Here is a 26758-nt window from a genome sequence, read left to right on the forward strand (position 1 = left end):
AAACTTTTTTCAACTTATTTTACAGAGTTTTGCACTTTATTCATTCATTTTTGGTTTAATAAGAGCAAAGTTTGCACTTAAAGCCCAATGGGGCAAATGTTCAATAAAAAAACAGCATATTTGAAATCATTTCTTTGCCTTTTGTCAATTCACAAAATAATCGTAATCGTAATCGAAAATCGGATTTTGAGAGAAAAAAATCGAGATTTTATTTTTGGGCAAAATCGAACAGCCCTATTTGGGAGTTTATTCATATGTTGAGAATTACAGCAGTGACCAAAAAAATTGATAAATGAGACTTGATTGTTTTGCCGTGATATAAATGGAGGCCAGTTCTGTGTCAAGGACCGATGTGTTTCTTTTGCTGCCAGCAAATACTGATAGAAGTTAATGCTTCCGAGTTTTGCAGAGATTAAAATACTGATACTGGCTGTTGAATTTAGATTTTTTTTCAAAGCTTGCGCTGAAGCATGCAAATGTAAGAAAGAGACAGATTACATACTTTATTTAGTACTTTTTACTTGGTTATTCTGAACATCAGTCTCTCCTTGGCGCTGCATAGATTCTAATCATCTATCTGTCTTTTTAAATATACAGCTTCATCTTAGTTCTCCTTTACCCTTTGTGCTGCTCCCTTCGCTCACATGTGATGCATATTCAGTTCAGTGTCATGGTCAGTTCTCGCCCATATCTCAGAACTTGTGTCTGCTTATTCCATCTGTCGCTTCTGCCTGCTGCTTATGAAAGTTATAATAGACTTCTTGCCATGCTCATAAAGTAAGGAGCTGTAGATTTATGAGCTCATTTAACTCTGGCTTTGCAGCAGCCAGCTCCGGGGTCGGTCTAATGAAACGCCAGAGGAAGTCCATATTGCAAGTCGACAGTGATACCACCGGCTTAAATGTCTAATTGGATAATCCCTCTGAATTCTGTGTAATCATTAACAAAACAAAGACTCAGCCTTATTTTATGAAAGTCTGTCTCAGGTGATGGCACAGGGAAGCGAGTCCGTTTTTAGAAAGCCTGCCCTAAACTATACACTGTACATTTGCTCACATTTAAAGTTATTGACTTCGTGGAATTGGAAACTTTTTCCCCTGGCAGCATCCTGCAGGAGACGGAGAGGAATTGTGGGCATCTCATCTTAACCCCACTCAGCTGGAATTCACCTGAAACTGTCATTCAGCTTTGAGAGCTTAGCATCATTTGAAGTAAGCCAGAGGAAATTTGAACCATTTCTCTCATCCCCATCAGCTTTTTTGCAAACCACAACCCCTCTTCTTCTGCCTAGAAGTATATCAGTAACTCCTACTTCCATCAGTTCCCTCCTGGGAGGATGGGAGCCTGTGGTTGGCAGATGCCAGCAATTGATGGCGAGGCTGTCATATGTGGAGGAACACCAAAAAGCAGCACACCGGAAATCTTTAAGAGTAATTTAAATTTTCAGCAAGCAAGTCAAATTGAGTTTTCATTCCTCTTCCCCTCTGTTGTTGTCATGCCATCTTCTTCTTTAATGGGCTTTTGCGCAGCAGCCCTGAGACAGTTTCAGATCTGGCACTTAGATATTCTGTGTCATCACTCACATCTAATGGGTGAATTTCTGGGACAGTGAACCGAACACCTCCTCTCTGTTGAAATTGTCATCTGTGTCTTGAATGATGCATTATCCCTGAAATGCTCTATCCAGACAGCCTTTGAATCCAGGTGGGACGCCGCAGGTTCCCTGTTTTCTTTTGCCATTTAACACATTCATTAAGAGTTTATAATTGTTATTCCATTTCACATAATCTCCTCACATCTTGAACATAATTGCTGGCAACATTAAATTAAATGCAATTTCATTTGTTTTTCTAATATTAATGAGGAATCTGGTTGGATGCATATGGCATGAATCTCTTATATGAACCAAGACCAGTTTGTCAGCACAGACCAAAGAATTCATCAACTTATCAAATTTACCTTAGTGAGTTGTCTGTATGTAAAAAAAAAAAGAAGAGGAAAGAAAGAATACCACATTTATTTGTACCCGAAGAGATAACTTTCTTAGCAGCTTTAAAACAGATCCTCCACTCAGGCGTAAGAGATATATGGCCAAAGTACATTTGCATTTAAGAATAACCTCTTCCCTTCTACTTTCTAACTACGACTGTGATGAGAATGGGGCAGTTAGAGCAGAATGGATAGGTGGGAGGTAATGAAATGGGAACTGATTCAAATAAGCTCTTAATTTCAGCATAGCATTTATGAAACATTAATGAGGACAAGGGAGGGTGTGCTGCTGTGAAACAAAAGGTTACAACTGGAGTTTAAATTAGATGCAAAAGCAAGATGGCAGATCTAACCGTCCTTTCCTTATCACTTTTATGATTATTTCTTTTTCTTTTCATTTTTGGCACAACATATAGTTCATGTAGCATTGTTTAAATGAAAATCCAGCGTGTCGCAATTTGTTGCTCCCTTTGAAGCTGATAGCAATATGAAAAATTGATGCACACTTCTGCTTCCATTCACAAGGGTTTTTTTTCGAAACTAAAAATGGTGCGGAGGAAGACAACCTCCACATGTATTGATATTGATATGAGAGCATTTCATTGAAGGCTGCAAATATCAACGAGGTGAATAACCAGAATGGTTTCTGCAGTTTGGGTTTAGCAAACCTCCACCTGTTACCACTGCGGGACATCATCTTTAATGAGAAACCACTGCACCCGTTGTGCCTCACAATCCACACTTTTATACACAGCCACACTCTTCCAGCTATTAAGTATTCTCTGCACATTTGCACCGAACATACGTTAAAACCGCAGGATTTTACAAACAAACTGTTTCGGGTTTTCATCAGCTGAATTTTTAATTGCATGCATTATTAACAATTAAAACAGCCTGATGTATCTGCTTTGGCTGCACATAAATAAGTATGTTGTAGAGATATGCACATGCACATCGACAGAAAGACAGGGGCAAATATAGACTTGCATGTGTTTTTCGAACTGACTTTGTAGATTTGTTGCAACACACATATATGACATTAATACGTGGGTCATTCTTGTTTAGATTTTGTCCCATAAGCACAAAAGTATGCTTTTTATGTATTCGAACTGTGCTGCCTAATGGTCACTTGAAGCACATTTTAAATGACATTTAATTCCTGAGGTCTTAATAAAATGGATACGAGATGTTTTGGTTCCAAAATGACACAGAAACACAAAAGCTTCTTTTTTCCAACAGCAGTTTTAGTAAAACTGCAGTTTTGCACTCAGCCCCCTTCTGAGGTACAATAAATGTAGCATGAGCTATATTTGAGTGGATATAGAGATGGAGAAGTCTGGTCATTCTACTCTGGTCTGGGGTTGTACGGTAACTGAACCCTTAGTGCCTGAACCACTCACTAAATAATATATTTTTATGCTGACCCCAAACAAAAAGGCAGGGTTGCAGTTTTTCAGTTAGCCACTCCAGACACTAAAAGAAATTCACTCCCCAAAATGTGTATTTAGGGATGGTTTTTAATAATCACAGGGTCAAATCTGATCCTAATGCAGGTGTTAAACCTATATTATGTTAAGCTGGAAAATCCCACAGATGCCTAGTTTTTGGACTCAATAAATCAAATACCAAAGTAAATCCTTGCAGTGAGTAAGATGCTGGCACAGAATATAGAGCAGAAAAAGAAGCAGCCCCTCCACTCTCCAGATAATAGCAGACTAAAATATACCATCAGACACAGTTGAAAGAAATTGGTAAAATACTGCTGTGGGAAACTGCTTGTTTTGTCTACTCCAGACATCTCTGGCTTCTGTACACTTCTGTTTGCTCTCCACTTAACAGTCTTCTGGTGCCTGATTGCCCTAGAGAGGGGAAATAATCACAAGAAGGGGTCTGAAGTACAGAAATGTAATAAATAAAGCTGTACATCTCACCGCAGGGAGCGATAGTCTGATGACTCACAAATGTGCATCAATAGTCAAAATACTGAAATGATCGTTCAGCTTTCTTCAACTTCCACAGCGAGTCTTTCACACAGAAGCAGACATTCAGTCACTGAAGTATTACTTATGTATGTATGCAATATGCTCTGAATACAATATTACGCAGTTTAATTAAATTTAGAAGCATTAATTTGAAAATGGCATAGGTCTACTCAATATGCATTGAACATAATGGAAGAAATGAAGAAAAGAAAGAATTACATGTACAATTCTTTATATAATTCACTCACACATTCTCTGTTTGTTACAGTTCAATTTGAAAAATGTCAGATTTCAGATTGTTTCATTCTGACAGCGTCAGGGAGGAAGATACGGTAGTGAAAGCGGGAACAGAAGGAGGAAGAGTGGGTGGAGTGCCAGGGGGATGGCAGGAGTGACGAGATGTGACAGTGAGCACACTGGCTTGCATGGTGGCTGCTACTTTAAACTCCAATCACACAGCCCACCTGTCCCCTGAGACATTGTAATCTGATCCCCCAACCCCTGGGAGACCAGAACTTTTCACAATGCCGTTTAAAGGAAAACGGGAGAGCGGTTCTGAGAAAACACTTTTGTTTCTTGGCCTCGCTGTTCGCTTATTTGAACAGATCTTTAATTTAAGCACTTAAACAGTTGTTCTCTCTCTTACTACAAACTGCTTTATGTACTGACGTGGGTAGTGGAGCGTCGTGTGAATGAACGGTCGGCACAGCGAAGCTTTGTCGTTAACTCTGTATTGTATATGCATGTGTTTCCCAGTGCAGACCACTTTTGATTGCGTCAGTCAGATAAAGACATCCACACTTTATCTGCTCACCATTGGTAACGGGCTGCGTTATTGATCCTGAACAGCTTCATTTCCTTTCCATGTCCAAACTCATTAAATGCTCAGCTTTCATGCAGCCCAGGTAGATCCCTCCTTTTTTTTCTTTGGAATCCCTCTTTTCTCTACTATTTGTTTTACTGTTGTCCATCATGCTCCTTGTCTACTATTTTGTTGTTGTGTCTTCAATTCCTGAGTGTATTTTCTTCTCCATTGTGATTCTCTCATCCTAATCGCGACACATGTCTGCTTTATCGTCATCTGTATAGAGATCTTCTAGTTTCTGTCCCTCTCCTTTGTTTTCTGAACTGCTATCAGAGCCACCTCCGTCACTTTACGACTTACTTTATCTCTATTGTTCTCCCTTTAGTACTGGTAGAAGACTGCAAGAGGTGTAGAGTTGCTGGAGTGGATCATCTCCTTTATTTTTCTTCGGGGAAAATAATTTTTGACAGATTTTTAAAAGGAAAAGTAAGGCAGGGGGAAATTATGACTTACCGACGTACTTGGTATGGTGACAGAATGAGCACAAAGAATCACGATATAAAATGTATCAAGGAACCCTTTTTCTCACTTTCTACAACACTTTAAAGCAGTGGATACATGCATCGGCTAGGACATGTTTTCTAAGAGTGAAACACTTTTCAGATTACTGTTGATGAGTGCTGGCAGAATGAAACATCTTGTCTTCCCTCATATATTTTGAAATGCCTGCTTAGTGGCAGCATTGATAAATAACAGCAGACAGTCAAGTATTTTATCTGCTCAGTCTCATACGTGTCTTTGTGCTTCTTTAGGCTCTTTACCCTAGTCCAGAGGAAGGCTGGCAAATCTACAGCTCGGCGCAGGACGCAGATGGAAAGTGCATCTGTACCGTTGTTGCACCAGCCCAGAACATGTGTAACCGGGACCCGCGCAGCCGGCAGCTCCGCCAGCTCATGGAGAAGGTGAGAACTGTCAATAACTCCCTTACTTTGAGACTTGATTATAACCCACACAGACACGCAAACTATCACACTGTGCTCGTGTCTGGCGCCGTCTGTCACAAACAGGCTGCTGAAATGAACAATCTTCCATTTAACCCGTAACTGATCGGTTATGCAGATACAAGTGGCATTATTTGGAAGATTTTGAAGTTTTTGACCATTTCTGAAACTAAAAGAAGAATGAGACATGTCTCAAAATATATGAAATTAGATGCAATGATCCTTTTCTTTCCAATATTTCTTCATAAATATAAATCTATTGCATTAAAATATAAAAATCAAGAAACTAGCAATCGATGATGCAATAAAGAAAGCAAATCCCTTTCTTGCATACATACAGCATCTAGCAGACAAGCTGACCTGAGATCATTCTACAATTTCTGAGTGAAATGTGTTCATCGCTATCATTTTTATCCATACTGGTATCATGCAAGATGAAGAAATAAAAACCCATAAAAATCCTCCACACAAATTACAAAAAACCCTCAAGCATGTTATACTATTGGCACAATAAAAGAAAAAAAAAAACAATCAATGAATTATTTATAGGGAATTGAGTGATACTGAACTACAAGGCAATTTATACACATGCAATATTGCTCTATGGTCTAGCGCATTCACAGACAGATTCAAGGTTTAAGAGGATCTCTGCTCACAACAGGATATCAACAGCTACAGGTCAGGAGGCAGCACACCTATGAATGCCAGCTTGTATCAACCAGTCTTGAGATAATAATAATAGAGACCTGAGTAACACTGTTATATAGCTTGAAAGTGTTGGGTGGGATATGATTCATTAAGCCACAAAGCGGCAGTTCTCATCTTTACAGGGATTGTGATTGTGGACAATCAAAACCAGTGAGTCAGTGAAAGAAAAGACACACAGAGCAAGTGGAGGCAGAGAGAGTGTGGTACACTCCATTAGAGGCACATAATAATGCAGCACGTACTCCAAAGCATGATAGGAGTATTGCACTGTTATAGTAAATAGTAAAATAGTCTATCTTTGTATCGTTGATAGGCTAATAAGAAGTTTGATCTGAGGCCAGGCTTGTTAGGACCTACCTGCCTTTCACCACAAGCACAAAGACCTCCATGTTATCCAATAAAACTCTGCTCCTGAGGAGATTCTTAATGTACCTAATAAACATGCCACTCAGCTTCACTGCTAACCCACTGCTAACATTGGTTTGTCAGCTAGCCATTGTGGGAAGTTCATGAAAAATGGTTAAGTATGATCAAATCTGGCCACTTGAAATAATTGTAGCGTAGCTGGCGTACTTATAGCACCGCTCTCCCCCCTGATTCAGCTGTCTCTGCCTCCTGCTCAGATATGCCTTCCAATGCTTTTTGCTGATTATCATTCATTTCTGCACATAAGTCCAGTGTCCAAGATTGAATCTGTTCTCTCTCTCACATGAGATGTCCTCCGCATCATGTGCCTTTTGTCCTTGGTCAATCTCTGTAATGAGCTTGTGACCTTTGCAAAACTTAAAGTTAGCAATACTGCTAATTAAGGTGGCAGTGCTGTTGCCAGTGACATATTTTGTAAATAAATACAAAATGTTTGCACAATTTTCATCATCAAGGAATAAAGTTTTCTTTAGTTTTTCCCATTATCCATTGTCTGCACGAAGTTAAAATATTTTAAGCTGCATCCATGCATTAAATAACTTTTTGAGCCCCAATCTTTGGGGCTTAAAAGAATTTGCCCTTTCTGGCATTTGCTAAAATGCCAGATGACCAATCCATCAACAACTCAAACTACAAAGTGAAAGAGCTGAAGCAAGGCTTAACAAGTCTCAGCAAAAGCAGAATTCTAAAAGCTTTGTGAATGCAATACATAATTTAGGAGTTCTGTTGTACAATGTGGCTGTTGTGTTGTGCCACTACCTGCGTTCTCTGGACAAGCCCCTTACTCACCGCTGCTTAACGCTGCCTGCAACTTGGCTTAATGAGGACACCTGGGGTCTGCACAGCTTGAACTGCACACAAGTAAAAGCCACAAGTTAAGAGACAGTGGGAATATGTGTGTATGTACACACGATAAATCTGTGCCCTCTAAGACATCTTCATTTGAATCCACAACATGCAGGGAGAATTGTTGCAGCGGTCCAGATTCTCAAAATCACTCCCTGGCACAGAGAGCCAAGGGCATGTTAACAATGTCAAAACTCCCCTCTGTACAAAGAATATAAAGTAGCCTTGTGTGAACCAGCTCTCTGGCTCTATGTACAGCCGAGTAACATGCCATCAAAGACTGAGCTGACCTTGAAAGATTGCAGCGCTCGAGCACCCATCACCTTTTGACTTCTTCACCTGTCTGACTGAGTTTTGATTAGATCAGATGAAATATGAGGGCACAGTTAGACACACACAGAGAGAATAAGTAACTGGTAGCTGTCTGGAAGTCTGGACTGATGAGGGAAACCAGATGAAAAGAAGAAAATGTGCTCACAGTCACAACAGCTCACGTAGACTCCAGGCTGTTCCAACTCTTCATCCTTACACATTTCATGTGTAGTGCAAATGAAAAAAGTTGTATTTGTTGAGGGAAATATTCTGTGCACAAATATTCCTCAGCTAATTCTTTGGTGCTTATGGGAGTGAGCTGGGAGTACAGAGCTGCGGGCTGGACATAAAGCAATTGAGTGGGCTGTCAGGGAGTAGGCAAGCAAAACATTTGGTGCAAAACAGACTTTTTGCCAATCTGCGACATTTAAAAGTTGGGTCTGTTTTGATTGTGTGAGTATTTTTCTGTGTGCCTCAAGTTTGTATGCTGCGTGTCCATGTGGGCGGCCGTCTGTTCACGTGTCCAGTTGGACATATGCATTCGTGAGTCTCCTATTTTTGCCAGTTTTTGGATGATTTCTGGCCAATGCAGCTCAACGTGCAGAAGATGAGGGGGTGTGTAAGGTAGCCGGCTGGTTATGTAGCAACAGAGTGGGCTGTCAAAGTATGAATAACCTTAATACTTAGCAAACATTAAATATAGTGCAAAATGGAATCCTCTGAGAATTGAAATTCAATAAACACCTTCTTTTGCCCTTCAATGAGGTTCAGTTTTGTCCAGCAAAGTGAAAAAGTACACACTTAATTTTAAAATATGGTGCAAAAACAGAGTGTAAAAAATGACGTGAGCCTTATAAGATCCTATATTTAAGCGTGAAAAACAAATGATATAATAATGATAACATTGGGTCACTATTTTTTTAACAAAAAAAAGGAAGAAATGGTATGTGAAAGACAAATTGCACACTCAAAGTACTTCCTCCATGGAAGTTAAAAAAGGGGACAGTGCTGTTAGGCAAATGCGCTTTTGCACTTTTAAAACGGGTAATCAGCCAATTTGAGCCTCCTTTTTTTTTATCTGGAGCATTCAGGTGTGTTAACACAATGCCAGGAGGAAAGACATGAGCAGCTACAGGACAGTGAGCCACAAGCAAATCTGTGTGGCAGGACTTCTCCATCAACACATGCGCACAAACTACAATAAACTGAAGCAAATAAGAGTAAACAGCTGCTTCAAGTTACTGCCGCTAAAAGTGAGTCTTCAAGCAATGAAATCATGAGTGTACTTTATTATTATTTAATATTCACACACTGCCTCTGGATTTTTGACTCACACTCACCACAATAATTATGGTAATGTGCCATACAGTGTGTGTTTTTAACCCCATCTGAGTTTGTATTTCCCTGAATTTAAAGCCCGGTAAGCTTTTTTAAATGATGTCCTGAGATTTAAGGAATTAGAAAAGAAAGAGAGTTTACATTCCTTTTCACATCTCAATGTATTAACTTGTGTTTTAAATGATATGTACTAAATGTATATCTGTTTACTGTATGATCAAAATATGTATTTAAAGATTGAAATATGACAAGTTTCTTGGCAAAGATTAATTTGAACAAAACAAGTAAAATGTCAGGCATGTTTTGGTACATCAACTACTTAATAGAACAAATCATGTTTAGAATTTCTTCCAAATTGAATGTTGTGCAGTCCATTACCTCTCATCGTAAACATTCATAGTGGGAGGTCTATACACAGATTAGGTGATTTGACTTTTCATATTTCCAGACATCACCCGTCTAAAGTTTGGGCACACAACTCTTTTCAGTGGCTGTATGTGTGATTAGTCATACATCAAGACGTTTGAGCATGCTAACTGTAGGACAAAGCCGTACTTGATTGGAAAAGATCGTTAACCCTGTGTGAAAACATGAAAATAAGCAAGACCAATTTCAATATTTTTTTTTTTTACACATGAAATGTATAAGAATCAAATGTGGAGGAGGAATTGCAACAGACAGATGACTTAAGTTCAGGGCTTTTCCTTTTTTTCTGTACCTTCTTGTCCCTAAAGAGCCACAATTAATCAGATCAATCAAGAGGTCTGGACAAAGGGCAAACCAGATTAACCAACACATCAACTGAGGGCACAGAGTTACTCTCTGATTAAGACGCAGACTCATTTATCAGTGTAATTAAATCTGAATAGGGATAAAAATGGGAGTTAATTTTTAAACAAGAGAAAGGCCTTTTGGATAAATTCTTGTGTGATTGTTTGTGTATGACAGGTCCAGAACATCAGCCAGTCAATGGAAGTCCTGGACCTGCGGACCTACCGAGATCTCCAGTATGTGAGGAACACAGAGAGTCTAATGAAAGTGGTCGATGGAAAGCTGAAGGTGGCCTCCGAAAACCCCCGCAGCCTCAATCCAAAGGGCTTTCAGGTAATTGCCTGTGTCATCTCTTGTCCAGCGGCCTGTGCGCACTAATTGTCAAGTGAATGCGGATACCATTGACGTGAAACTACACACTTAACCACGCTGCCAGATGCATTGCAATCTCTTTCGCTCTTCACGGGCAATAAAATTTTGTATAACTCTTGATAGACTGCCTCATAAACGCTGGTACACAAATTCAATTGGAGTACCACATCTGAGTTATTGGGTCATGCACTGACACAGGCTAATCTAAGTAAATTTACATACTCCTGAATGACTAGTGTAAATCTGTGGATGAGCAAGAAAATTGTGTAGTTTTATTGTATTACTCTGTGTACATCTCTGCACATCAGCCTTTCGTACTACTTTGTATGCTTAACATTGTGGCATGTGCTCTTAGATAACATATATATAATATATACCTTATCTCCCTAGAAGCAAAAGCTTAGCTGCCACTATCAGTGGGCCTTTTTGTCTCCTTGTCAGCAGGCTGTCGTGTCAAAGCTTTTTCCAAATTTTTCACACTCTTACAGAGATGAGATGGCCCATAAACTAGTTTGATTAAAAGATGCCCCGATAAAATGCTAAGTGGGCTCTGCCATTCGGCCCATGCCTCAGCAACAGCACAAGCCAGAATGCCTTTTATTTGCTTTTAGCGTGTTTTTATGAAACTCATTCCAATAAAGGAAATGAATATGTCTAGGAAATGAATCAATTCATCAGCAAAGTCTGAGACAACTAAAATATCCAAACTGGAAAATGTTAAATCATTGCATTTGTATGAATACAAACCTAATATTTTTATTCTTTACAAAAGAAAACAGCACATTTCAGCAGTGCAGGTTAGCTGACAAATGTGTGCAGCTTAAAGTTGCCGATGGCAAAGCGTGGGAGATTAACGAGAGAGAATTTTCTCAGCTTGAAAAAGTGAAAATTAGATTTATGATGTGGCGCCACAGGGCTGAGAGCTGCTTCATCACCAGATTTACGATAAACCCTTAGAAGGAGGAAACAGCCCCTCCTGTGGTGGCAAAAGTTTATTGAAACACCAATTTCTATTGAGATATCCACCTTCCATGCCGTCAGCCTGACTCTCCTGCTGCTTCCTGCACTCCTACCTGAGGACATGTTGTTCTTTTTCACTTCTAAACTCGTGATGAGTCACATCCCAAATTTAAACTGGCAGTGCAAGCTCTGCTAACCAACCTGAACAGATGACAGTGAAAAGAGACTTGACCACAATGAAAGAGATATCTGAGATAAGTGGCTTTCTGATTCGCGTGATGATCTGCATATGGAAACTGTGAATTGAAAAACTAAATGAATAAATCAGGTGAATGGGAGATGGCTGAGTGGATTATCATACAGAATAAAAAAAGCTCACAAAATGTTTTATCTTTAAAACAAAAATATATTTCCAGGGAAGTTTGGAAATGTTTTATAATACAAGTTTTAATCTGTTTGAAGCTTTAATTAGCAAACAAAAAGTGTAAACATCGGATTATCTACATTCCTTTTTTACAGCTGTGTTCTTATTACCATTTATTTTATTCATACAGTACATTTTAATTGTTAAGGAACTGATGATACTAATGGTTGGAGTTTTGCCAAATCTGTGTCCATTTTTTGATGAATACAAGCTTTCAGCTGCTCAGCAATCTCTGCTGTTGTCTTGATTCTCCTCTTCACATTGTGGCATACATTTTCATCAGAAGACTGTAAGCAGGCCAGTAAACAGCACACACTGTGACTAAGAAGCCTTGCTATTATAGTTGAGCAGAATGAGGCACGGCAATATCTCACTAAAATGACCAGACCCTCCAGAAAACGTGGCTTTCATGGTATAATGTGCATACTCTTCTTCATTAATGGTAAATAAAAAACCTGCAACTCGCCCACGCCATGGCCACTTACAGTGTCCCTGTTGCTACAGTATGTGGTTTAAGGTTTCTTTTATGGATGCAGTAGAATGTGATGAGGGACAATACTTTTCATGTGGCTCCATTGATCATGATAGTTTGAACGTACTCGTAAACTGCCTTTTAAGGGCTAAAAGCTTACTTGGATCCATAGGTGTTTTCTGGCCTTCACATTCACATACCTGCATTAACACAATGTATTGGCTACCAAGGGGTCACAAGGCAGTGCTCTGATAGTCCCGTCCCAAGTCAGGATGAATGAGAGGGGTTTTTAGGGAAGGGCATCAAGCAACAAAACTATGCCAAATCCATATGCTGAACAAGGAACATATTTCCATACAAAATCAGTTCATGGGTATATCTGGTGTGGCGTCCCATAAAACTCACTGTACATGTTGACAGACTTGAGATCTTTGCAGTTTTGAGTTGAGAAATATTTTATTTGCACTGATCAATGATTTGGTAACTAAGTTTGGCACGAAGTAGACATGACCCATTCTTGTTTGACAGCGAGCCTTTAGGGGATTCTCCTCTTACAGCCAATCTTGACACCGTCACTTATAACCAGTTAACCAGCTGACTGCATAATCTACCAGAACATCACTGATTATTTTATATACTTTTGTGTTTTTCTTTGCTGTTTTCGCAGCTTTGATTTTTGTTGTTGTTTTGCTGACATTAAATTCTAGATTTAGTTGTTAATTTCTAAAAACAAGAAAGTTTCTCTGTGAATACTTTCAAAATAATAATTAAGGGTGCCAATGTGTTAGCGTTCAAGCATGACGCATTAAAGTATTTGAGAAATAGAAATAAATTAAAGCTGCAAGCAGCGATGAACGGGCCCTCGCGCGTGCAATTTTCACCAATAAAAGTCAAAAGACTCAAAACTAAGTCCGATGACACCACCCACGAGTTATTATGTCAAACCATTCAAAAGTTATTGCAGAAAATAGGACTTATCACATATCGACCAATCAGAAGAAGGGACGGGGCTAATTTGCACCAATTAAGGTGAAGGAGTCAAAACCGAGTCCGATGACACCACCCACGACTCTGTATGTCATACCATTCAAAAGCTATGGCAGAAAATAGGATCTATGAAATATCAGAAGAAGGGGCGGGGCTAATTCAGGCCAATGAAGGTCAAGTACTCAATACCAAGTCAGATGACACCACCTACGACTCTCTATGTCAAACCATTCAAAAGTTATGCCAGAAAATAGGGACTATCAAATATTGACCAATCAGAAGAAGGGGTGGGACTAATTCATGCCAACCCGTTCAAAAGTTATGGCAGAGAAAAGTTTTCTAGGGGGCGCTGTTGAGCCATTAGGCCACGCCTATTAATGCAAACCATGAAATATCAAATTTATCGCCAGGCCTGGCTTGCGTGCAAAATTTGGTGACTTTTGGGGAACTATCAAATATGGACCAATCAGATGAAGGGTGGGTGCGCTTTTTGGCGTTTAGCGTGCGTCGTCGCAGGATCGAGACGCACATTTTGATGTATAACACACCTGGGTGCAGGTTACGGTTCGGGCCGTATTAACTGCCGAAGGAATGTCATAAATTGCGCCAAAATTATGCGATTAATTAAAATTGGCACTTTTCTTTAAGTTGCGACATGATACAGGTGTGTAGCGAACGATTTCCGTGCATGTACCTCAAACCGTATTGTGGGGCTTGAGGCACAAAGTTTTTTCTGTCTGGACCAATCAGATGAAGGGTGGGTGCGCTTTTTGGCATCTAACGTCACCACGGTAACGCTTTTGAAAGAGAAAAAGTAATGTGCGTCGTCGCAGGATCGAGATGCACATTTTGATGTATAACACACCTGGATGCACGTTACGGTTCGGGCTCTGAAGCGGCTGAAGAAATGGCATAAATTTCGCCAAAATGGTCGACTTGCTGTTCGGTTTTGGCCATGGCGCCAAGAGACTTTTCTTTAAAGCAGCACAATGTAACTTTCAGCTTTTGTTGAGTTTGGCAGCTCCTTTGGACAAAAGCGGTAGTGTTTTACCAGAAAGAACACTACATTTCCCATGAGCACGTACTGCCGGAAAACTCCTGTCCCCGTCACGTGCATTTGTTTTGATAGTTTTTAGAGGGACTTCGTCATAAATTAGTAGTCCAACATACTTACTGACAAAATAAAAAAATACTTTACTTATTGAACATAGAACTCTACATTTACATTTGTATCTTAACAATTCTGTCTCTCTTGTCGGACATCCCTCCTCGTCTTTCATCTCACGCCAGCGAGTGAACGCCAGGCCAATGTTTATTCTTGTCCAGGCATTTTTTTTTTTTGTCCGGGCATTTAGCTTGTTACTCTCCCACTTTTCTTTTTTTCACGTCCTCCGATAAAACTTTTATTTTCTTCGTTTTTTTCCACGCGCTCCACGCCCACCCAGCTTTCATCTCGACTACGAATCGGGAAGGAGGGGGAAGTGACGTATGCCGTAAAGCAGTCAAAGCCGTAAAAATGTGTAGTTTTTTAGTGTGGAAGGGTTCCTACCATGCTCCTCGAAGTTACATAGTGCCAGTGAAGGCGATACAGACCCCCTCAGACCATGACAGAGGTGTCATTAAACCTGTTGTAAGTTGATGTACCATCACAATGACTGTGGAAATATTATATTAAGGTGGAAAAGTTACATAGTGCTGCTTTAAGTTGCGACATGATACAGGTGTGTACCGATTTTCATGCATGTACGTCAAACCGTATTGTGGGGCTTGAGGCACAAAGTTTTCTAGGGGGCGCTGTTGAGCCATTTTGCCACGCACATTAATGCAAACCATTAAATATCAAATTTTTCGGCAGGCCTGGCTTGCATGCAAAATTTGGTGACTTTTGGGGCACGTTTAGAGGGGCAAAAAGGCCTTCCTTTTGTCAGAACAAAGAATAAAGAAAAATTCCTACAGATACATGTACAATAGGGCCTTCGTACTGTAAGTGCTCGGGCCCTAATAAAAATTCCTACAGATCCAATAGGGCCTTCGCACTGTAAGTGCTCGGGCCCTAAAAATGAATCAAATTACAGATTTAGTTTGTCGTGTTTTTAAAAACATCCACAATTTGTAAGGAAATTGAGTTTGAGTATATTAATATGAGGGAACTTAATGCAGCCATTAAATCACATTGAAACATTATATATAAAGGAGGGAAACAGCTTCAAGATGTTAACATGAAACACGTACACGTTAAAATGAGCCATGGTCATGTTCTGGGTCTCTGGAAAGTGCCTAGAGACAACTTCTGTTGTAATAGACGCTATATAACTCAAATTGGATTGAAATTGAATTGAGTCTTACAGCATGGTTTCAGATTAGCCCGGTTGCCTCACAGCAAGAAGGTTCCCAGTTTGAACCAGTCCAAACTGTGAGAGGAAGATTGCATGATTCTAAATTGCCCACAGGAGTGAGTGTGTGTGGCTCTGCAATGAACTACTGACCTGTTTTATGCTTGAAGAGAGCAGGAATAGGCTCAAGCATACCCCCATGATCCTGAATAGGAATAAACTGATGGAGGAATGATTTCATCTTCTGTCTCTGTTGTGTCTCCGTGTCTCTTCCTCTGCCACTACTATCATAGGAGTTAAAAGACAAGGTAACCCAGCTGCTCCCCCTGCTGCCAGTGCTGGAACAGTACAAGGCTGATGCCAAGATGATCCTGCGTCTCCGGGAGGAGGTGAGGAATTTATCCTTGGTGCTCATGACCATCCAGGAGGAGATGGGGGCCTACGACTATGAGGAGCTGCGTCAGAGAGTCCTTCTACTGGAAACCCGGCTTCACTCCTGCATGCAGAAATTAGGTACACACGAATATATAACAGTGGATATGTGTGTATGTTGTTAAATATCACCAACTAACTACTGATTGATAGTCCATCCATCCATCCCTCTTCTTCCTCTTATCTGGGGTCGGGTCGCAGGGCAGTAGCCTAAGCAGGGAAGCCCAGCCACTTGGTCTGGCTCATCTGGGGTGATCCCAAAGCATTCCCGGCCAGGCGAGCGACGTAGTCCTTCCGGCGCGTCCTAGGTCTTCCCCGGGGTCTCCTCCCACTTATACTAATTGATAGTGTTCTATCAACATCTTAACCTAAAGTATGTGCAAAAGACCAGGGGCCTCATTTATAAAGCTTGCTTGCACACAAAACAGGGCTTGAAAGATGCGCAAGCCACCTTCTACGCAAAGGTTGGGATTTAAAAGAAAAAACTAACCGAAAAATGTGCGTATCTCTACGCCAACCCTGACCCTCCCGTAGGAACAGTCTTAAGACATGGGGAACTGGCGACGCAGGCGGTGAGGTGGTGAAATGAAGCCAGATTCATGTCATACTTTTAATGTCATCACATATCAGACTTATAGATCCATGTACACCCAAGCCGGTGTCCTACCTCGGCAGAAAATACTACCGTACGATCAGTGCTTTAAGTGGGAAAAAATAAGTGCCGGTACTCTCCCCCTCCAGTCATACAAATATGGGACTATGTAAATTTGTATGTATGTATATGTATATATATATATATATATATATATATACGCTGATGGGTACAATTTAGAAGTGCCGGTACTGGGTACCGCTCCGTACCGGCCCACTTAAAGCACTGCATACGATCCCCGTTTCTTTTTTTTTTCAAAGGCTTTTTCATACAAATAGACGATTTGACAGCAGGAAGTCAGAAAGTTAGACCCTCCAGAAAAACGCGGGCAAAAATCCTTGATTCTGCGAATAAATGTGCGGGTTTTTTATGTGCTTTTATGCGGTGAAATTGCGAAATATGCAGGAAGTTGTGGATTCGGCGCTGAGCTCTTCCCTCTTAAATTCAGCGGGTTGTCTCGTGTGATCTAAGGTCGTAGGAGAAAAAAAAAGGAGAGCGAGGGTGGAGAGGAGAGGGGCGGTGGCCGCCCGGGGGGCGGCCGCCTCTCTCCCTCCAGCCCGCAGCTCAGTGCTCGGGTGATTGCCGGGCGCACCGGCACAGCGAGGGGACGAGCTGGGGCTCCGTCACCCCACGCGTCCGCCGGCAAGATCCTCAAGTGGATGGGAGCTCCGCCTCCGCCGGCCCTCGCGGGCGCAGTGGTACGCGGTCAGCGCGGATCCAGAGTCCCCCGGCAGCCGCGCCGCCCGCGGGGGGACTCTCTTTTTCCTGTCACCCCCGCGGGTGAGAGCTGCTGTTTGGGGGGTGGCGGTTTCTGCGAGGGGTGCGGAGGTCCCCGGGTGGGTCCCGCACGTCGCGACCGGGCGTCCCGACATGTCACTCACAACACTCCCCCCTTTTTCCAAACTTTATGCGAAAATGTGCGGGGATGATGCGGTGAAATCAAGTGAGCCCCGCATAATTCGCATATTCAGCGCGGACATATGCAATATTAACCCCAGTAAAAGGGATTTTTCTGCACCAGACATTGAAATCCACGGAAGGTCTGTAAATCCACGGAAAAATCCTCCAGGAATCCGCGATTCCGTGATCGCGGAATTTTTCCGCGATCACGGAATCGCGGATTCCTGGAGGGTCTAGAAAGTGCTTCCACATAGATCGATGTGTACGACGCGTTGGCGGAAGAAAAAAACCCGTCAAATCACGCTTCCACATAGATATTGGCAGGTACAACTATTTGACAGATTAAAATAACCTGTCAGATCACGCTTCCACATAGATAAATGTTGATGTCTATGTGGAAGCGTTATCTATGTGGAAGCGTGATCTGACGGGGTATTTTCATGTCAAATCATTCTACCTGCATTTGCAGGTTGGAGCTGCAGCGGCAGCGGTCGGTCCGCTCACTGCGCTGCAGAACGGAGCAATTCAGGAGATCCTTCGTCCCCACAGCAATGAAACTGTTTAACTCCTCCTGAACTCAGTCACACACACACTCACACACATCTATCTATCTATCTGGAAGCGTGATTTGACGGGTTTTTTTCTTCCGCCGACGCGTCGTACACATATGGTGCTTTTGCACTAGTACCTAATCAGCCCGACACGGCGCGGCGCGGCTCGGCGCGGCTCCACCCGTTTTGTCCCCGTTTGTTTTTCCACAGCCAGGTGAGAAGTGGGCAGGTTGGTGTGAAGCTGCTGTGACGTACGCGATTGCACAACACCTTTGTTTGTGTCGGCGCTGATCAGAAATCAGCTGGAGCCGCGAGCGGCTGAGAGTAAAACAGCCCGTCTACATGCCTTTTTTAATTATCTCGTCACCCGACCAATCAGCTGCCTGTAATGTGATGACGTCAGAAATAGTCCCGGCTCAGCCCGGTTAGAACCTCGCCAGAATGGTTACAGAAAAAGTATCTGCTTGGAGCGGCTCTACCCGCCTCAGCCCCTAGTGCAAAAGCGCAAAACGGGGCCGTGGCGGGTAGCTGAGGTGGTACTAGTGCAAAAGGGCCGATCTATGTGGAAGCACATTCTGACTTCCTGCTGTTAAATCGTCTATTTGCATGAAAAATCCTTTGAAAGAAAAGAAACTGAGATAAAAGAAACGGGGATCGTACGGTAGTATTTTCTGCCGAGGTAGGACATCTCGGCAGAACACCGGCTCGACACGTCTCATTCATCCTGACGCATGGCAGAAACAGGCTGCAGGTAGCCGCTGCGCATGCTCAGTCAGTAAAGTACAGTCATAAAGTAGTTTGCATTGCCCATTTATGGTATGAAGTGGGAGTGTAGAGGGCGGGATATGAGGCGAATTCATCTGCGCAACCTTCCAGCTGGACTGTGATTTATAAAGCGAACATTACGTGCAGGTATGCGTGCACACGGTTTTATAAATCCGGATTTTTTTTTGCGCCCGCCATTTTCGGCTTTTGGGTTTACGTAAACTTTAAGTATGAATCCTACACACTCTTTTATAAATGGCCGCTAGCAGTGGTTCTAACAAGCCTTAGCTACCTTCTGTAGGACAGATTTGACAACGCTGCCCTGCAGGGTTTTTGTTTGCTCTCACAGGTAGCACAGTTACGATCAGCACATTCCTTAAAACACACATCTGGCAAGACAAAAGATATACCGTAACTGGCCATAAATCTGGTGGAGTGTAAGCAATACAAGATTGGTGTTCTACTGTACATTTAAATATGAAGACAATAATTGTCATCGCCAGAGCACGTCATGGTTATGTGAGCAAGATTTTAGCAGAACAGACCAGACACTTGAAAGTGAATGTAGATTAACATGCACTCACTGTTTAACACCTGATTTACCATCTGTTACCAGAAGGAGAAAAGCATATCAATGAGAGCCGCTTTATGGGAATTCAGCCTTATTAAAATACAATTATGTGAGCATAGAGAGTAGCGGGGAGGAAAATAGATGTTAAAGGATGACACCTGGCAGAATGCAAATATAGCATGATGACACTGTGATGTCATCTAGAGGCAAGTAACATCTAGTGGCAATGAACCGCGTTATCCATAATGGGAAATGGAAAGAGCTAAATTAACTTCATAAAATGCAAATTTAAGTGTTTTCATTATTAAATAGATTACTAATAAGATTAAAACTACAGAGCAGATATCTGTGCTTTGTGCGTGAGTGTCTGTGTCTGTGTGTGTGTGTGTGTGTGTGTGTGTGTGTGTGTGTGTGTGTGTGTGTGTGTGTGTGTGTGTGTGTGTATTTACGTGTGTCCTCTAGAGGCCTGCATTTCGTCTTACTACTTCTGCTTCTTTGACCCCAGGCTGCGGCAAACTCACTGGTGTGAGTAATCCCATCACAGTGCGTGCGTCAGGGTCAAGGTTTGGCTCGTGGATGACAGACACCATGATACCCAGCTCAGACAACAGGGTGAGTCTCCCAGTCCTTCCGCGAGTTTCTTGTTCAAAAAACGAAGATGACTGAACCAAAAGAAGAGTACAAACAAAGTCAAGAAAACTCAATCAGGTGCTCAATCAAAAAGACAATCTATCACAGCAGAGCTGTCATGACTCGTCAGTGACTGATTGAATGTTTTGGGTGAGCAGGATTTCTCGTGAGCTATAGAAGAGGAGAGACAGAGAGGAATGAGAATGTAAAGCTGAGTCACTGATGGATTGCCTTTCTTTCCCTTCTTCTCATCTTCCTCTCACTACGAACATCAGCTGATTAATCACTTCATCATCAGAAGAGAAATGAATGAGTTGTTTGTACTAAAGTTTTCTAAATCACCTGGATAATTACCAAGAGTGTGCTGAGATGCTTTCAACTCAGATGGTTTAGTAGTAATTGCAGGTATTGGAGAATGGTAAGACAAAGGAAGGAAGAGGAGGAAGGAATAGGAGGAAAGTGAGTTGTGAGGTATGAGAAGGTTGTAGACGGAAGACTTATTAGCTATTTGTAGGGAAGAATGGAAGCTGATATGGTTTAAGACAGTGATTCTTAACCATAGGGCCGCGGCCCACACTTGGGCCGCGAGCGCCACCTAGTGGGCCGCAAAAAAAATTTCAGTTTTGTACGTGTGGGCCGCGGGGGCCGCGGGACTGCATGGCAACTCCCGACCAAATGAGGAGAAGACACTCAGCTAGCTTTACGTGTAATAGTAAGAGAAATTGTGTGTATTTACAGAGTAAATCCTTCATTTTGTACAGAGTAGGTTTAGATCCGCCAGGATCAGGGATCGATTACTTGGGTCTGCGCCCAGAGCGAGCGAGCGCGGCGTGATCATTTATCCTGACGCGTCCCCGCGGCCGGGGAGGTCGGTGCCCTTCGGTCGGCGGGGTCCGTCGTTTACTGCTGAAGGATTGTAGATGTGGGCTGACGTGAAATGAAATCCGACGCGCAGTCCTGACAACTTATTAATGTAAATAACATAAAGCAAAATCAAAATAATTTTTGTTGCCGCTCTATATTTAAATATGCACACTTGTGTGTGTGTGTTGTAAGGCGGTGATCCGTGTGTAGACGGCGTCTTTCCACACGGCGCCCGTATGATCGTCAAAATACAGTAATTAGCTTGACTATATACAGAGATGAGAAGCGTAACAGGTGGAAAGGGAAGTTCAACCCGGAATGGACAGATTCATCCTGGTTCAGTCTTCCCACTGGGACAAAACCAGTGTCTCATACGTTCAGAGACCGTGGCGTTCAAAGTGCGAAAGTAAAACACCACTGAAACAAAACACAAAGTTTTTCATCAAACATATCCACTCAAGTCTGAACTGAAGTCACAGAAAATAAGCTGACCATCTTAAACATGTTTGGGTCCACATACAGCTGTGAAGCAGCTTTCTCCACAATGAACATAATTAAAACTAAATATCGTTCCAGGCTCGTCAATGAGCACCTTCACATGTGTATGAGATCCTGACTCTATCCAGCCCAGATTTAAAGTCCTGACAGGAGAAAACTCAGTTCTCTCACTGAACGACAGAAAGTAGGGGCATAAGATTATAACAGGGGAAGAAAGAGAGACTGCAAAACTGTTCAATTGTTAAGATGTGTTTATATTCATTTATTATAAAAATGTGTTGAGACAATTAACAAAGAAAAGGGGAAATTCAAACCGCTGGTAAAGAAATAAGATAGCATTTGAAAAATAAAATAAAATCTATTTTATTTTTAAGAGAAAAGAATATGTGTAATTCAAGTTACACATGTTAAGTGGCAAATATGTACTTTTTTTAATATAACAGTCAGATGCAGATGTTGATACAACTATGAGGCTACTTGAATATATATATATATATATATATATATATATATATATATATATATATATAATGATGTTCTGGACCTTCGCTTGAGTACATTTTCTCTAAATGGACCTCTTAAAGTCTTAGTTGAATACCCCTGCTATACAGTGTTAATATGTAATGGGCCCCGGGCCACTCTGTACTGAAAAAATTGGGCCCCAAGGTCAGAAAGGTTAAGAACCCCTGGTTTAAGAGACGAGATGAAGTTGGCCTTTCTGTTGAAAGCAATAAATCATAACATGCTAAATAGCCGATGTGGACATAAAATGTCAGTTTCTGTGGCTGAATGTTTTGATGTTTATCTTCATTCACCTGACTCGCTAAGATCATGTCAGACTCTTCTGATCAGCATTCTGTTTTATTAATAGTTAGATATATTAACCTCAGCAGCAAGCCGTCATTCCCCAGGGCCAAAGAAGTTCAATTCAGATCAAATCATAATGCTTTATTTATCCCCAAAGGGAAAATCATTGTGGTAGTAGTCAGGATTTAAGTCTCTTCAAAAATTCATCGTAGTTGCTGTGGACAGGAAGGATCTCCTGTAGCGGTTTGCGTTGCAGCAGATCCAAAGCTTTGAGTGAAGACACTCTGTTGCTGAATTACTGTGTTGTGAAGTGGATGCTCAGGGTTGTCTGTGAGGTTCTTCATTTTATGAAGTATCCTGCTTTGCACAATCAGCTCCAGAGGCACCAGAACAGTCTCCAGAACAGCGCCGGTTTTCTTTAGGAGCTTGTTCAGTTTCTTTAAGTGATTGGATCTGATGCTGGTCCCCCAACAGATGAAAGCAGATGACATTGCACTCTCCACAAAAAAGTTATAGAAGATATACAACATCTCGTTAATTGTACTGGAGAATTTGAATAACGTGGTCCTCAGTGCTGCTGCTTTGTCGACTGTGGATTTACTGAAGCAAGTGTATGATGGCATCCTCCACTCCAACCCCACAACAATATCAAACTGCAGTGGGTCCTGGAAGGTGCTTGGTTGCTTATTCAAGTGGGCCATTAAATGTAGGGATGCACCGAAATGAAAATTTGTGGCCGAAACCGAAAATAATAATAAACACTTGGCCGAATACCGAACAATACCGAACATGGTTCTTAGCAGTTTTTCATTTATTTTGTCAATTTTTTTACCATTGCATAAATCAAATAAATTTGATTTAGGCATGCTTTTCAAAGAAAAAAATCTTTTACAAAATTACAAGGTAGAAAATATTTATTGAACATAAAAAAATGAAATTTTTTTAATTTCCCAGCATTATGTTGTTTTGGTTCCACCTCCTGGTGAATGTTAGGTAAAATTATTATGGGGTTAGTTTTTGGTTGGCCAACGATTTATGTAGTGTGCAACGTTACGGGACGGAGCGGGCAGTCTATTTCCTTATTTTACACCGCCGTTATTAATTGTTCGGTTTTTTTGCCCACTTATTCCACCGAACACCGAAAGTGTTTTTTTGCTATTTTCGGCCGAACAATTTCGGTTACCGAACAATCGGTGCATCACTAATTAAATGTCTCCCCAGGACTTCAGCGACATGGGATGTTAGGGCTACACATCTATAGTCTTTAGGAGAACAGGGATGAGATCTTTTTGGAACTGGAACAAGGCAGATTGTCTTCCACACCACTGGAACCTTCTCCAGGCTCATGCTGAGGCTGAAGAGGTGCTGCAGAATCCCACATAGCTGGTCCAAAAGGCTTTCAAGACTCTGGGACTGATGCCATCTGGACCCCGCAGCTTTGTTCCTGTTCAGTCTCTCCAGCTGCCTCTTCACCTGACTGCTAGAGACAGACAAGTGATAGGGGGTGGTGGAGGGGGGGCCAGCATCTCCTGATGTAGTAGGAGACAACAATGGAACAGCACCAAAATCCATGACTGAGATGGAAGATGAGACAGCTGAGGTGTGACAGGGAAGTTGTGGGTCAAGAAAGGATGAGAGATCTGTTTGGCTGGGAGGAAGAGAGGAGGCTGCTGAGCTTGTTTAGGAAATAAAGAAAGAAAGATATTCAGACTATATCAGTTTGAACCCCTGCTTCCTCCTTAGCTTCATGGACTCATTTAGCAAACAGAGGAGAAACAATGGTCTATACTCCATAATCTGCCATCTTCCATAATTCAGTTCCTGTACTACATCACTATTAGCGCCCCGCCCTCCCTCTGCTCCCTCACTGCCTCACTGCAGTTGAAAAGTGCTTATTCTACACCTGAAAAGGAGCCAAGACTAAAACAAGAGAAAACGAATGATGAAAGAGAATCAGAGAGAGAGAGAGAGACATCTTATCCAATCTGTCCTTCATATGTTAATGACAAAATAAACATCAAACCAACCTAAGTTTCATTGAATCAATTAAAAGCTGAATTGTGCCCTACCGGAAACACTGAAGGGACGGGATTGTAAATGCGGGCAAGGAAGCACCATGTCAGTGGCAAGAACCGCTCGGAGTGCTTGAGGAAAAAGAGAGAGAGTTGCTAAATGGATTGATTTTCTGTAAAAGTGGATTGGGAAGGGCAGGGACCACAAGCAGTGGTTGCCTGCAAAGCACAGGCAACATTTTCACCCACATGGAAGAGAGATCAATAGTTATGCGCACACATCAACTACCAACTGCAAGAAGTTATACACTCGCGCTCAAAAAAGTAATTCACCACAAACACTCATCATTGAAAACTTTGTTGTGGGTACTGCTGCCAGGGATCATACAACTCTCTTACTTTAGCTGCAGATCTTTTCGTTAGCTTTGGTTAAACGTGACTTTTCTTCTTAACAGGTATGGTCCATGGATGGCTACTTCAAGGGGCGTCGTGTCCTGGAGTACCGCACGATGAATGATTTCATGAAGGGCCAGAACTTCGTGCAGCACTTGCTGCCGCACCCCTGGGCTGGCACTGGTCACGTGGTCTACAATGGCTCGCTGTACTACAACAAGTACCAGAGCAACATTATTATCAAGTACCACTTCCGTTCTCGAAGTGTGCTGGTGCAGCGCAGCCTGAGCGGGGCCGGCTACAACAACACCTTCCCGTACTCCTGGGGCGGCTCCTCTGATATCGACCTGATGGCGGACGAGAACGGCTTGTGGGCGGTTTACACCACCATACCCAATGCTGGGAACATTGTCATCAGCCGCCTGGAGCCCCAGAGTCTGGAGGTGCTGCAAACCTGGGACACAGGCTTTCCCAAGCGCAGCGCTGGAGAGTCTTTCATGATTTGTGGCATACTTTATGTCACCAACTCCCATCTTGCTGGTGCTAAGATCTACTTTGCCTACTACACCAATACATCAAGCTATGAGTACACAGATATCCCATTCCACAATCAGTACTCCCACATCTCAATGATGGATTACAACCCCAGGGAGAGGGTTCTGTACACCTGGAACAACGGACACCAGGTGCTTTACAATGTCACACTCTTTCAGGTTATAAAGACTTCTGGGGACTGAGGGCCTGAAGAACTGACCCAGTCAAATCATGCTGTGATAACGGTTCAAGAGGGACAACGGAGGTGGATATATGCTGTAGCAGGTGTTGGTTGTGAGCCTGAATGCATGGACATAGGCTTGGATTTTTTAAAACGTATTTCAATCTTCATAGAGTGCTATTATTCACATTCTCCAAAAAAAAAAAAGAAAAAGAAAATAATGGCAGCAGGTTTGGTGAAGAGACAAAGACTGAACGCTTCTTTCATTTCGTTCTGTGATGAGTAAGCATGGTTATTTTTATTTGTGATGACAAATAAACATCCTCTTTACCATTTAAGATGTGGTATTTTTTTCATTGTTCTGCTTTTTTTTTTTTTAAAGAAAGAAAACAAGACATTTTTTGCAGCTGCCAGTCATGTTTCCTGTATTTCCTCTTCAGTGGAGGACATGCAGAAATGAATCCCCAGTAGGTGAATATGATGAGATGCACAAACGCGCAGAAAATATGCTTATAGCTAAACTGAAGCCGTCTTTCACCCTAAAATCTAATATCCCTAGACACAAGACATAAATCATAAGCCAAAATGTTATTCTGACTTATAACTTTACAATCCTGGAATCATATTTTGCTGCTAGTGAATGGTTATTAGTTCTACAGTTAAATAAAATGGAGATGTGACCACTGACAAGATGAGCTGTTGGGCTTCTGTGCATGGAGCATAAAAGTGTGATTCCAAATACACCCACGGTGTTAAACTTAAAAGCAGCTGTCATTACTTGCATTTCAATCTAACAAGGTAATTTAGAAGGGAAAACAAAACGATAAAAAGCGCAGGTAGTTTTGCAGCATGTCAAAAAGAACACACAAGGAGTGAGAGACAGAACGTAAAGGTGACTATAGCAGAGAAATGGCACTTCACAGTTGCTTGTCAAACTCCTATCTGCTTGAAAGTTGTTTGTCACAGTCTTCCCCCTGCGGCTTTTGTTGAAGAAGAAGATGCTCTTTGTGTTACGGTTGACAAAAAAAGTTTTTTCATTGTGTCTTTTTCATTATTTACTCATGAAAACTCCACCTGATGCCACGTTGGCTTTCTCAGCTGTATAGAAAACGCAGATAGAAACGGCAACCCAGTGTGTTGTTGTATCATTTCTCTTTTGTTCGAGGTCTTTAAGGATCCATCCATTCTTTGCTGATGTCATGGAGGCCATAAAATAGGAGGTCCCACTTTTCTTATTCTTTG

At 41.8% G+C, this 26758-nt stretch overlaps 1 protein-coding gene across 2 annotated transcripts in view; it reads left to right on the forward strand.

The window, feature by feature from the left end:
- Positions 1-25854, forward strand: part of olfm2a (olfactomedin 2a) — a 52381-nt gene extending 26527 nt beyond the window's left edge. For both annotated transcript variants that reach the window (XM_061711393.1, XM_061711392.1), the window contains exons 2-6: positions 5589-5738; positions 10356-10511; positions 16020-16239; positions 20103-20209; positions 24864-25854. In XM_061711393.1, coding sequence (XP_061567377.1) covers positions 5589-5738; positions 10356-10511; positions 16020-16239; positions 20103-20209; positions 24864-25538 — 1308 coding nt within the window. In that variant the 3' untranslated portion in view covers positions 25539-25854. The remainder of the gene's footprint in view (positions 1-5588; positions 5739-10355; positions 10512-16019; positions 16240-20102; positions 20210-24863) is intronic.
- The last annotated feature ends 904 nt before the right edge of the window (positions 25855-26758 follow it).

This window comes from Cololabis saira, chromosome 21, assembly GCF_033807715.1.
Source record: "Cololabis saira isolate AMF1-May2022 chromosome 21, fColSai1.1, whole genome shotgun sequence".
Taxonomy (NCBI): Eukaryota; Metazoa; Chordata; class Actinopteri; order Beloniformes; family Belonidae; genus Cololabis; species Cololabis saira.